Source organism: Uloborus diversus, unplaced genomic scaffold (genome assembly GCF_026930045.1).
Source record: "Uloborus diversus isolate 005 unplaced genomic scaffold, Udiv.v.3.1 scaffold_736, whole genome shotgun sequence".
Taxonomy (NCBI): domain Eukaryota; kingdom Metazoa; phylum Arthropoda; class Arachnida; order Araneae; family Uloboridae; genus Uloborus; species Uloborus diversus.
In genome coordinates this window covers 21,016-35,561 of record NW_026558941.1, presented here as the reverse complement: position 1 = coordinate 35,561, position 14,546 = coordinate 21,016, and the positions used below count along the sequence as shown (strand labels likewise).

The following is a 14,546-nucleotide window of genomic DNA, read 5'->3' as shown; positions in this document are numbered from 1 at the left end:
GTTTGAAAGCAGTTTTTTCGTCTGGATTGGACAATAGCGATGTGAATCTTCAGTGGGCAGAGTTTAAGGAAAAGCTAGCGAAAACGGTTGGGGATCATGTTTCTTTTAGGAAAAAGGGTGTCAACACTAAAATTTGGCCAATGTGGTTCTCCAGGGAAACTAAAGACGCTCTAAATTACAAGCAAGCTGCTTTTCATAGGTTTAGAGAAACTGGGCACAGTGCAGATAGGCTCCAACAGGGGCGTAGCTAAGGGGGGGGTTTTGGGTACAAACCCCCCCCCCCCCGAAAAGTTACTCAAAAAAAAAGAGAAAAAGAAGAGAGAAGTGAAAGAAAAAAAAAGAAGAAAAGGAAAAAATTCCAAGCGATTATATATATATATATATATATATATATATATATATATATATATATATATATATATATATATATATATATATATATATATATATATATATATATATATATATAAGAAGTAACCCCCCCCCCCGAAAGTCGGGTCTAGCTATGCCACTGGGCTCCAATATTGTAAGGCAAGGCGTAAATTTAAGTATTTGGTACGGATTCAGAAAAGAAACTTGGAGCAAAGACTGGCAGATAACATAAACAGGAATCCCAAGAGGTTTTTTGCATACGCTAATTCGGGGAGAGTTCGAAATAGTCATATTGGGCCACTGGTTGATGAGCACGGAATTTTAATTCAGGACGATAGTGATATTGCTAATGTTCTTAATAACTTTTTTTCGAGTGTTTTTATTGATAACTGTATCTCGACAGTTGACACCAACAAGACACAAGCTATAGTACAGCTTGAGGACTTTGTATTTTCCAGGGATGACGTTTTACTTCATTTGAAAAAAATTAAAGAGACTAAGGCTCCGGGACCTGATAATATTTATCCAAAAATTTTAGTTGAATGTGCGGAGGAATTAGCAGATGTAATCGTAAATATTTTCAATGCTTCTTATAACTCGGGGACAGTGCCAGAGGACTGGAAGTTGGCTAACATTACACCGCTCTTCAAGAAAGGGTCTAAAGGGAGTGCGGGAAATTATAGACCTGTGAGTCTAACTTCGGTGGTTTGCAAAATTTTTGAAACATTGATAAAAATTAAGATAGTACATTTTCTAGAGACTAATAATCTATTGACTAGTTTTCAGTACGGTTTCAGGAAAGGCAAATCTTGTGCAACTAATTTATTACATTTCTATGACAAAGTTACCATGGCTTTGGACAATAAGAAGCCTGTAGATGTTGTTTACATTGATTTTCAAAAAGCTTTCGATAAGGTACCGCATGTTGCTCTACTTAGCAAATTAGCTGATATAGGAATAGGAGGGAAAACTTTCATTTGGGTAAAAAACTGGCTCACTGTAAGGAAACAAAGGGTAGTTGTAAGGGGAAATTATTCTAATTGGAGTGAGGTTTTAAGCGGGGTTCCTCAAGGATCAGTGTTAGGGCCTGTTTTGTTCATTGTTTTTATGAACAATATTCACAAAAATATTTCTGGGAACATGAATTGTTTTGCTGATGATGTAAAAGTTATGGGGACTGTAGATAATGAAGAACAAGCAAAACAACTGCAAGAGGATCTAGATCATATTACGGAGTGGGCTGGTAAATGGGGGTATGGCTGTTAATGTTGGGAAATGTCAAGTGCTACATTTAGGGCATGGAAATAAGTGTAAAAGTTATTATTTGCAAGGTTCAGTCATTAGTCAGGCAGACAAAGTTACTGATGTGGGGGTCTTAATAAGTCAGGATTTAAAGTTCAGCCAACAGTGCGGCATTGCTAGCAACAAAGCCAATAAGATGCTTGGGTTTATCAATAGATCTATTTCAAACAAATCTAAAGAAGTTCTTCTGCCCTTACATAGAAGTTTGGTAAGACCTCATTTGGAGTATGCTGTTCAGTTTTGGTCTCCTTATCTTAAGAAAGACATTAATGTATTGGAAAGGGTTCAAAGGCGAGCTACAAGGCTAATAAATGGACTTTCTCACTTAGACTATGATTCCAGGCTCAGAAGGTTAAAAATGTACAGTCTTTAGCAAAGAAGAGACCGAGGGGACATAATTCAGTTGTTTAAATTTATTAAAATGAAAGATGTTACGGGGCTGAAGTTTAGCACTGAAAACAGGACAAGGGGTCATTGTTTTAAGCTATTTAAATCTCAGGCTAACATGGATATGAGGAAAAATTATTATTATAGTAGGGTAGTGGAACCTTGGAACAGTTTACCGGAAGAGGTGGTAATGAGCAAGGGAGTAGATAGTTTTAAGAGGGCCATTGATCTTCACTGGGGATTATAAATTGACTAGGACCAGTCTAGCTGGGCCCAGAGCCTGTTGCTGGTCGTCACTTTTGTATTTTTATTTGCATTAAGATGTTGTTAGCTTGCGCATGGCTTTGGTACAAAAATGAAATAATGATGTTTTAATAAAAATCTGGGGCTGATGTATTTTTTTCCCTTACTACACGCAACCCAATGAATAACACAACAAATACTATTCATCATAATGGATCACAATACAGGCGTCAGTGTGCCTCAGATTTGAATTATTTAAACACAATCTTCTTGACTTCACACAATCCTACAATCCTTTTTGCACAGAAACAGTATCTAGCACACAGCAGCCAGCTCCTGGCTTTCACACATTTGAATTTTCATGCCTAGAACTAGAATCATGGTTGCGATACAAGCCAATTGTAGAAATAAGAAACCTAATGAACAGTGTACTATTACAATTTGTGATGGCCAAAAACATGATAATCAAAATATAAAATGCGAGTGCCTGGCGTACTGAGTTAAGTTCTTTCTCTATCATAATGTAAAATTACTTATGTAAATATGAACTTTAAAAAAATGTATATTTGATCTATGAGATCAATGGGGTCTAAGTCTACTGTACTATTACTGTCTGACCACAGAGTGTATGGAAAGACAAACATCCGTTTTACAGCATGAAATGGACGAATCTATTATTTTTTAGCGATGCCAGTTTTTGCAGAAGCAGAATCTCATTCAAATGAGCGGAATAACGGCATCAAATTTTTACTTTTCCCCCTCATTCAGATAGATTCATCTTATCTGGGTATTTGTAAATTCCATGCAATCCGTGGTTGGACATATATGGACGGTGTTATGCAAAAATGGGTCAACCCAACCAGCAGTACTTTTGAACCTCTTCTCTAAGATCAGAAACACAGTTGTACATTTGCAGGTATACTATCTCAAAGTATGGATTAAATCCAACATGTCAGTGGTTTTAAACGTGAATGTTTACATTTGACATGATAATGGGGGCATATAATAAGGGTTGACTTGTTTTTGAATATGCGCTTAATTTTGGTTTTAAATGGGACCCTTTTTTCCATTAAGTTCATGTTTTTAATAGTTTTTTTTTCAAAAGTTGTGTTTGTTTTTTGTTTCTAGGAAGTAAGAGTTTTAGTTCTCATGCCATTTTTCTCAAATGATATTTATTTTTGTACTTTTTTAACTTAATTAAAATCGCATTAAGCCATAAAGAATTATAAACGTAAATAAAGATGACTAATTTCACACGCTTTATTTTCTTTAATGTGGTAATTCAAAACTGAGAAATTGGCTTACATAGATATTGGATTGGATATATTGATATTGGATTGTATCGATGTTGGATTATATCAATAAAGAGAGGTGAACATGAACAATAACAGTATGCGTCCAAACCCCTGCCTTCCCTCAATTTCTGAGTATGCCACTGGTTCTGTCTGTCAGGGTTAAAAAAAGCTTTTCTCTTTTTTTACAGGGTTGCCACCAGGGAGCATACAGGGGGAGAATTCTTAGGGTTCACCCCCCCCCCAAGTTCAGTTTGACATTTAAATGTTCGTTTATATTTAAAAATTTCCCAAAAATATTGTTCCAAAACTCAAATGTCTTTTATATGTATACTAATTGCATAAAGCGCTTTCATAATAGATAACCCGATGCCTTGAACATTAGCACAAATAACGCAAAGCTCTGCATAAAAGTGTTTTAACCCTCCTCGAAATTAATTTCTGGTTGCGGCCCTGGTTGCCATGGAGCAGGGAAACCTGGAAAAACAGGAAAAACACAAATAATTCAAAAATTAAAAAAAAAAGCCAGGGAATTTTAAACTTTTTCTCAAAAACCTGGAAAATACAGAGTAATATATATATTTTAAATTGAAGTTGCAAAAATCATTGCCCAAATGTATAAACTACCAAAAATAAATAAATAAATAAATAGTAATAATAATAATGATAATATTAATGAAGTTCAGAAATAAAGTAAAATAAAAAATCATAATTTTGCCTTTTTTAAAATTAAATATTGAAATATTGATCATAAAAACAGAATCGTTTTTTATTGTTTTACTTAACATGTATCTTGAACTTCATGATAATTTAATTTAGAGTGTATGAAATTAGTTGTCAATATTCATTGTTCTGCTTAACTTTTACTCTTTTAGGTCTAAGTAATGAATTGTTAAGAGAAGGCTTTTTTTTTTAAACTTGCGTAAAAAGTTAAATTTATTCAATTACCATGCTATTATTTCAGTTATTATGAATTCTTATTTATTTCCCCTATTTATTTATTTGTTTCAATTTTATTCCCTGTGGAATTATTAAGATATTAATGTTCTTTTTCAAACATTAGTGTTCGCTCGTTTGTAATGTTTCATTTTCGTACAGGGAAAACAAGGAATTTTTTTTCTTCCAAAATTGAGTGGCAGCCCTGTTTTATTTATATTGTTCAATCTTATAAACTAGTGCACTATATTTTTCTTGATTTTTAAAAATGCTTTTTGTTCTCCCCAACTAAGGGACAACTATCTTTCATAGGCATATTAGATCTTAAAAAAAATAAATTATGTACATCATAATGACTTCTGCAAATAAAGTATAAATTACTTAGTCATCATAAGCTTTAAGATATCTCTTTAATGTAACTTTTATTTTTTCAGCCTTTTTATTTTATTCTGCAATTTTTCGTTTCAGTGAAATGTAGAAACATTTCGAAAGCGATAAAGAGAGGACGAACAACATAGTTGAGGCTTGGCATTCAATGATCAACAGAGAGGTCTTTTCAAAGCCTTTAAATGTTTTTGTCTTTGTGCGGGGGGGGGGGGGTTGAAGCTGAAAACATAGCAAAAATGAGGATGCTATAGTGGAAGAACAACACCTAAATTGCCCAAGAAGAAGTGCGTTGATCTGGACAACCGAATAAAAGAGTTGAATTCATTGTTACAAAACAATAAGATAGATTTGGCCAAATTTTTAGATGCAATTTCATGCTGTCTCCATTTGGAATATATCTTTTTTTTTTTTTAAATTTCGCATTTTTCATTGCTTGATTGCGTACTTTTGCATCATAAAAAGGTATCTTATACTGAAATATAATTGGCTGAAATAAATTAACCAACTACTATATATATATATATATATATATTTCAATATTGATGAGTAATATTTCAAGATATTTAAATCTGAGACAGGTTTATCGATTAGTAAGATAACTTGATAACTACTCTAGATGTTAGTTGTTTTTGAATTGGTAAAAATTCACTGCACATGAAAACAAGTTTTCAATTATAGTTTTCCGTGAATTTTTTTTACAGATATTGGTCCTAAAAATAACCTTGGTTCTTTAGCAGATTTTTGCACAGGACAGGCTAGCTGCACTTGACAACAGTGAAGGTTTGCATACAAATACGAACATAAGTAACAGACAAGAAGTTCCATCTAGAACTATACGAGCTTACTTTCCCGTATACCCATACTGCTTTCTAGTACCTGATCAATATTCTCAAAAATCGCTAAAATCGCAAATTGTTTCAAACATATTTTTTTAGTATTTTAAGCTAATTTCTAGGAATAAAATATTCCTCACTCATCTAAAAATATTAGATGCGTTTAAAAAAGAAAAAAAAAAACAGTCAAACAAAATAGCAGCACCTTCTAAACAAAGCAGCTAATACACTTTTTTCCATTAAAAAAAATTCTTTAACAGCTTTCAAAGCGAAAAAATAATAATTAAAATTAATAAGCTCATTAAAATGAAAACATCATATCAAAAAAAATCGTTTCTTTTTCCCCTGTTGCCAAAAATAATTTTTCGAATGAATTAATTAATGCACTTACCCAAATAAATAAAAACAGTAAAATGTCAACTTAAAGAAATTTAAATTGTCAAAAAAAAAAAAAAAAAAGTCGTCTGCTCATATCTTTATGTAGAAACATAAATGACTTCGAGTTTATTTGCCGAAAACTGAATACCTAAATTAAAACTTTAGCGTGAAAATAAAAACAAGTCATATCAACAATAATTATTTCACAGTTAAAACCATAGCTGCGGACTTGGAGTTGGAGTCAATCTCATTTTGGGATAAAGGAGTCGGAGATGAATATCCAAGAAGCGGTCATTTCTCCTCCGTGTATAAATTTTTGCCAAAGCTACGAAGTCAGAGTCGAAGTCGGGGAGCCGGAATCCGTTTAATTGTCGGGCACAGGAGTCGGATTTGGAGTCAGGTGCCCCTAAATTCTCCGAGTCGGAGTTTGGAGTCAAGAGCTATTTCCAACAAAATTTGTTTGAAAAAAATCCGCCTTCAAGTACAGAATCTACATTGACTTTCAGTTTCCCCGTAGGCGCTAATGTTAAGGGATTTGAACTGCTCAAAATTGAAAGGAAAATTGTTCAAATCAGAAAGATATTTTATATACAAGCTTTTCATCAAAAGCTTTTTCTTACAAAGTTTGTTTGAAGCAAATTCGCTTCACAGTTTGGAATTGCCTTGAATTTCCCCGTAGGTGCTAATGTTAAGTTTTTTTGAACTGTTCAAAATTGAACAAAATAGTTCAAATCAAAAAATGAAATATGGGAATGAGGTGTCCTCGCTGAGATCTTTCAAACAAAAAAACGTTTGTTCGAATCGAGCTATTCATTCAAAAGTTATTGGGGGGGGGGGGGACAGACAGACAGACTGACAGACATTTTTTCCCTTCTCAATGCCCTACTTTCCAATGTTTAATTGTTCGATATTTATTTAATTATTTTGTTTATTTTAGACTTTTTTTTGTTTTTCGCGACATTGTTAAGATGCATTAAGCCTTTTTTCATGCTTTTTTCTTCTTTTTCTGATTTTTACTGGGAAATTAGGCTAAAAACAGAAAAAGTAAGACATTTGTGTTAAAACTTATGTTAGAGGAAAGGAATATTTCGAAGATGTTTGAAAATTGTGTATTTGAAAATTTTGTATTAGTTTTTTTTCTTTTCAAATAAATCACCTTGTCTGATGTTAAACTATGATTTGTGTTGTTATTTTATGTCTTATAGAAATGACTGTTGTACAACTTTTTTTTTTTAATTTATCTTCTACAAAAAAAAAAAAAAAGCAGCTGATTTTTGAAAGACCTCAGAAGTTAATAGAATAACACCAATCTAGGGGTGATTCCTCATCACTTAAAAATTAAAGTGTTTTAAGTGCAATTTCAGAATACAGGAAAAGAAGGATGTATGGAACAAGCATCATAATCTATCAAACTTTCAACAGGAATTTTTTTCTGCCTTAAACTGTTTTTTTTTTTCTCCACAAGATGAATGTTTGAATCTTTTGATCATAAACATGGTTGCCACACTTCCGTCCAAGGGACGGAATTCCGTCTTTTCAAAAATTTCAGCCATCCGATTTTTTTTCCATGTTCAAAATTTTTTTAAAAGATTAAAGAAATCTTTACTTTTGAATCTCTCCCTCTCAAAAAAGGTCTTATTCTTCTGAGGAAAAAAAACTGGCCCATCTGCTAAAGTTAAAAAGATAAGCTGTTTTTTCCCCCAAAAAATAATTAAATACATCACTCAATCTGTTGATTTCAACCATTCTTATCTTAATCTGGAAAATTTTATTCAAGTTTTTATCACAATGCATCTTATAGCCAAGAATCTCATATCTGAATTTTTTTTAATTACTATTTTTTGTATGAAATATGAACTATTTATGTAACATGAATTATAAAATCTGAAGCTTTTTTTCTGCAGCAGCAAATAGTAAGTTTTATTATTGTATTTTATTATTAATTTCTTTTTCCGCTTTTACCTCCAAAAAATCTTGGACAGTGGTATGTTATTTTTTTATTTAGGTTTTAATTTTTACTTAATCTTACAATTTGGTTTTACTTTATAGTTACAGCATCAAAAATTAGCATTATATATGTCTAAAACATAAAACAAACTAAGCGCTAACATTTCGGTGTCGCGAAATGGAGCCACGCGCTTTTCAGTCCTGGCCAATTTTTAGAGTGGCACCCATGATCATAAATTACTCTGGGTCTCCCTGAGTACTGTATTTCAACAAACTTTCAAAATACAGTGCACGATTAAACCATTTGCTTTGCTCTGAAATTTAAATTTTAAAAATTAAAAATTTCACAAGATATGAGGAATTTAAAGATTTTTTCTTTTCACGATATTTAGTATTTATCAGAAAATTAATGCATTTTGAAGTTAGCAAAACATGTATTAAATGATATCTGCATTAAAATTCTGCTACCTAGTTGACAATGGACTCTGGAAGAATAAGACATTGTAATGAGCAAGATGGTAGATAACTTTAGGAGGGCCATTAATCTTTATTAAGGACTAATAAATTGACTAGAACCATCCTAACTGGGCCCAGTGTCTCTTTCTGGTCCTCTCTTTTGAGGTTCTATCAACACCCTGTGAATGGTAATGTTGATTGTTGTACAGTACTGTGTTTTTACTACAGCATCTCTTAATTACTTTTTAAGGGAAATGCTAATAAATAGTTTGGTAATATCAGTAAGTTACCACCCTATAGCCAGACTAAGGAAGAAACACATGAAATACACCACCAGCTCAGTCATATCCATTCGAGGACTGATGTTTCGTGCTTATTAGCACTCATCTGCCCCGAATAGGAAGTGACTGAGCTGGAGGTGGAAAACCTTTTAAGGAAGCCAAGAGTGCCAAACAAACTGGTAGCTAATATAGAATTAGCAAAGACCAGACGAGTGACCGAAGCAGTGGTTTGGTTCAACTCAAAGATTAAAGGCAACATATTTTCAGTAAGTTACTGCCCTATAGCCAGGGCTTCTAGTGGAACCGAACCACTGCTTTGGTCACTCATCTGGTGTGTGCTAATTCTATATAAGCTACCCGTTTGGTTGGCTCTCTTGGCTTCCCTAAGAGGTTTTTCGCCTCCAGCTCAGTCATTTCCTATTCCAGGCTGATGAGATCTAATAAGCACAAAACTGCAGTCCTCGGATGGATATGACTGAGCTGGTGGTGTATTTCATGTAGTTCAGTAATAGGTTTAAAATAGCTTGAGGGGTGTTGATAGAATTCAAAATAATTATGCATTTTGAAAAGCCCCCTATTACACACCACAGAATTTTCATTCATGTGAACAGTGGTGGAACTCACCCTCACATAAGTCAAGCCTCCACTCTATTTGCTGAAGTATACTGACATGGAAGCTCAGTGACTAAGTGGTAGCTCTGACGCCATAGGCCCGTGTTCTATTCTTGGGTTGGGCATGGTTGACTCAGCCATTCATTCCTTTAATGAGTTGATAAAATGAGTACCAAGCATACTTGGGAACCAAACACTGGGGGTTCTGCATTAGGCTGACCACCTTACTGGAACATCTACCTTGCAGCCCCAGATCCTCTGGTCAGGAAAACTGAATTGGGTATAGTAGGCCTTGGCTTCACAGGCTATCTTGTCTCAGGGTTTGGGTTTTTATACTGACATGGGCAGGTAAAGTGCAGTAGCCGTTAAATTTTCATTTCGTTGCCTTTTTGTAATCTATCATACATTAGTTTTATTGTACAAGCTTGCATTTTTGCTTTTGGTAAAAAAAAAGCGATAAAAACTTGTCTAATTTATCATTTCCCATTGTTAGTGTTGAATCCAAAACGCATTTCATTAAATATCTTGAAAACTACATTTCTGCATATACTGCCCTTTACCTGCCCAAGGTAGTATACATGAACCATCTTCAAAAGTTGAAGTGAAAATAAATTTCCACCTAAAATCTCTGAAGAAGCAAGACTTGTGTCTTTTATCAGTCTGGATGTTCTTCTGACTCTTGTTAACAATGTGTTTTGTTATGTGCTGTAATTTCATTAATCTTATCTACTATTTCTTTTCTTTTTCAGGCATACCCAGGAATAATAATATGGAATTACTTCATCAATGTGCTTATTTAAAAAATTTCCTCTGGTTCAGTATGAATATTTCTCAATAATTACTGATTAATTTATTAGTTAAGCATATTCAGCAACATGAGTGTTCAGATCAAAAAATATTACTTTACTGAGAAAAGGTTTAATTAAGTGCAAGCTCTACTAAGGATTCTGAAAATATATTAAGAAAAGGTATCAACACTATTTTTGCTTTATTTGAAATGGCAACTGATTCAATCCTGAGCTTGAAAGGACCAGAAGATAGCTTCCACAAAGACAACCCTTCTTCATATGAAATCCTAGCTACTGCTTCGATCCTGAATTTGAAAGGACAAGATGATATCCTTTCTGAAGAAAACCCCTGCTCATCTGAAATTCTAGCAACCGATTTGATCGTGAGCTTGAAAAGTCAAAAAAACAACTTATCTGAAGAAAACCACTGCTCATCTGAAACATTAGCAAGTGATTCGATCCTGAGCTTGAAAGAACAAGAAGACATCCTTCCTGAAGAAAACAACTGCTCGTCTGAAATTATAGCAACTGATTCCGTCCTGAACTTGAGAGGACAAGAAGACATCGTTGCTGAAGAAAACCACTGCTCATCTGAAATTTTAGCAACTGATTCGATCCTGAGCTTGAAAGGACAAGAAGACATCGTCGCTGAAGAAAACCCCTGCTCATTTGAAATTCTAGCAACTTATTCGATCCTGAGCTTGAAAGGACAAGAAGACATTGTTGTTGAAGAAAACCTCTGCTCATCTGAAACAAAAAATATAAACTCTCATACGGACAAAAAACTGCATTTTTGTGAAATTTGCTCAAAGAAGTTTGTTAAACATTCGGACTTGATGAGACATTTAAGAATTCATACCGGAGAAAAACCGTATGCTTGTGAAATATGTCCCAAGGCATTTGCTCAACTTTCATCCTTGAACTCACATATGAAAGTCCACCCCGGAGAAAAACCATATTCTTGTGCAATATGTTCAATGGCATTTTCTCAACTTTCATCCTTCAACACACATTTGAAAATCCACACTGAAAAAACAAGAAACTGTTGTAAAATTTGCTCAAAGACATTTGTTACTGCTCACCACTTGAAAAGGCACATGAAAATCCATTCCCGAGAGGAATCGTTTACCTGCGAAATTTGTTTTGAGTCATTTTCTCTGTCCTCAGTCCTGAAGAGGCATTTGAAAAGCCACGCTGATGAAGAAAGGTATTCGTGTGGGTTTTGTTATAAGACTTTTGCCAACTCTTCAAATTTAACATTACATTTGAGACTTCACAATGAGAAAAGTGCCTTTACATGCGAGTTTTGCTCAAAGCTGTTTTCTAAAGCGTCTCACATGAGAGACCACCTTAGGATCCATACTGGCGAAAAACCATTTGTTTGCGAGTTTTGTTCCAGAGCCTTTTCCCAAAATTCACATCTGAGAGGGCACATCAAAGTAGTCCATGCTGGCCAAAAACCGTTCTCTTGCGAATATTGTCAGAAAATATTTTCTTCGGCTTCTGTTCTTGCGAGACATTTGCGAATCCATACTGGAGAAAAACCCTACGCTTGTGAAGTGTGCTCGAAGACATTTTGCGTCTCTGCAGACAAGAAAACCCACATGAGAGTTCATACCGGTGAGAAACCGTATGCCTGTGATCTTTGTTCAAAGAAGTACTCGGAAGCTTCACAATTGAAGATGCACCTGAGAACGCATACCGGAGAAAAACCGAATTATTGTGATATTTGTTCAAAGTCGTTCGCTAGCAATTCCTACTTCAAAAAGCATTTAAAAGCTCACGCTTTTTAAAATTTGAGCTTGTTTATGTGACCCCTGTGAAATTTTATTTAAAAAGTCATTTTGGGTTATCGGTTTGTTTTCACATAAACTATTACTATGTCCATTGCCTCACATCCGATATTGCATTAAGTTCAATGTTTTTGATAAATCTCCAATTCAGCCACAATCAAACTAAACGAATTGGAAAATAATGGACAATACCAAGGGTAACTGACTGATGTTTAAAAAATGATACCTAATTGACATGTAGGTTCCATTCATGTCAGTCTGTTCTCACATGTGTGTGTGTGTGTGTGTATTTATCTTTTCTTCTTTTAAATCATCCAAAAAAGTGTTTGGAATTAAAACATTGTTAAGAGTCCGTGATACAACTTCAAACTTTCTTTAAATGACAACACAGTTCTTGAGAAAACACAGGAAATTTATTTACAACTATGTACAAGAAATATCGTTAACAACCGCTAAATCAATCATCAGCAATTAAGCAAATATCAATTAACCCCGTAAACTCAACGGATACACACGTATTTACATTCAAATGCGCAAAAATGCAGCTCAAAGGCTTCACAAAACAGAACTAATACATGCTCTCCAGCACACCACTGACATGATTCAGAAGCAAAAACTAACTCGAGACTGACTCCCCCGTCGGCCGTGACTAATTATAAATCTCGAAAGAAGTTTCTGCGAAGTTCGAAATGTGCTTCTCGTCGGGAGTTGTATGTACGTTACAGGGAACTATTTATAAGTTATGTTACAAAGATAATTTTAGATGAAAAATAACGGAATAAACGCCAAATTTAGCTAGATTACAAAAAATTAATCACAAAAATAATTACTATTTACAGAATTCGTAACAATGTACTATTAAATTCTGCTTGAAAAAAAAATGAATCAACATAATCAACATATTTTTTAAACAAAGGGCTGCCCATAAATGATGTCACCCTTTTTTTTTCAATATTTTCGACTCCTCACCGTCACTCTTTATGTTACCTCCCCCCTCTTACATGTCATGCTATTTTTGATAAGCATATTCTTAATAAAAAAATGCATGGTGTCACACTTCTTGTTATTCCCTTCCCCTTGTCGCAATCTTACAAATACCCTCCTCCTCAAAGAATGACATCATTTGGGGGCATCCCCTAATGTATACTTTGTGCTGAATATCGCAAAATGTTTATTGTTTTGCGTATATTAAGTCAGTTACTGCATAATTATTCCATTATGTTGGTGGAAATAAAAATATTTTTCCTTATGTGCTTACCATGGCCCCACTAGATGACACTGATGCTTTCAGGCCTGCACAATTTATGACTTTTCTGTGTTAAACAGATGCAACAATGATTTACTCCATGCATCCACCAATCAATGAGAAGTGGTTTATTTTTGATTGGGCATTGCCAATTTTGACCGCAAGAAGCGCTGAACAGAACCCTTGCATCCACAAATCAATGACAACGTATGGAAAACAGGAGTTTACTGTAGCGCCCTCTTTATTGCCATGAGTTTCTGTGATTGTCACGGCCTATAAGCAGTAGCGAAATTTAGTGGAGCCATGGACTTACAATCTTTGTAAACGGGGAACCTGAAGTATGAAAAATGCTAATAAAGCTTTAGTGCAGTATGTTAAAGATCCAGTTTTAAACAATGGTATCAGTCTCGAATTTGTTTAGGCTTAGCTGAAATTGAGGCACTTCTTTCTTTATTAAATCTATCAATAAAAAGTGAAGGAATTGTCCCACAGTTTCCTTTCTGACACTGTTGGATAGAGCGACATTTTTTTTTATCAGATCTATCTCGACCTATGGTCGAAAAACTAAGCTTCTATCTCGAAAGGAAAAAAGTTACAAGCTTTTTAAATCAAGTTATAAAAATCGCATTTCCATTCAAATTCTTAACCATTTTCTTTCGCATTTTAATTCCTCAAGCTTATTTTATTTTGTGTTTCCGCGGTTACGCTTTTTGAATCCATCTTTCTCTATTTAATTTCTTAAAATTGCATGATGTTTATTTATTTATTTATTTATTTATTTATTTAAGCCTGATTGTTGAATATACGTAACTTGACACAATTTGTACTTTCAAGGTGGACCGGGCAGCGCAGCTAGTTAATTTATAAAAAAAAATCATAACTTCATAACATATAAGTTTTACTGAAGAATTCAGAAACTATTTTTGTGTGAATTTCAAAACAGTTGCTGATTAGTTCTTGAAACCATGATACAGTTGAGATAACATATTGATATACTACATGCCCTTTCCATTAAAAATCATGTTTTTTTCATAGAAACTACCTTATGATTTCTTTCATTTTGCATTTTTTAAAAGCTGAAAAAGAAATCTATTATTTCGCAAATAGGTTCCTGGATCAAAATGACTCTTTTAGGTGCGCTTACACCTTAAAAAAAAAAAAAAGCTAATTATTGATTCCATCAAAGAAGAATTAGTGAACAAATCGCTATAATACGGTCCCTTGAATTCGAAACCAGTGAGTTAAATGTATTCTGCAACTCTGGGCCTCTGACTCCAGTAATACTTCTTTAGC

General features: G+C 34.0%; 1 protein-coding gene across 1 annotated transcript; it reads left to right on the top strand.

Annotated features, from left to right (window-relative positions):
• The first annotated feature begins 10,423 nt into the window (after positions 1-10,423).
• On the top strand, positions 10,424-14,113 carry LOC129233797 (myoneurin-like). Its single transcript, XM_054867774.1, has 2 exons — positions 10,424-11,177; positions 14,088-14,113. The coding sequence occupies exons 1-2, from the start codon at positions 10,424-10,426 to the stop codon at positions 14,111-14,113; spliced, it is 780 nt and encodes a 259-aa protein (XP_054723749.1).
• The last annotated feature ends 433 nt before the right edge of the window (positions 14,114-14,546 follow it).

Coding starts and splice junctions, on each gene's coding strand:
- LOC129233797 (XM_054867774.1), top strand. CDS start 10,424: ATGGCAACTGATTCAATCCTGAGCTTGAAAGGACCAGAAGATAGCTTC. Junction 11,178..14,087: donor CGGAGAAAAACCATATTCTT/GTGCAATATGTT, acceptor TGTACTTTCAAG/GTGGACCGGGCAGCGCAGCT.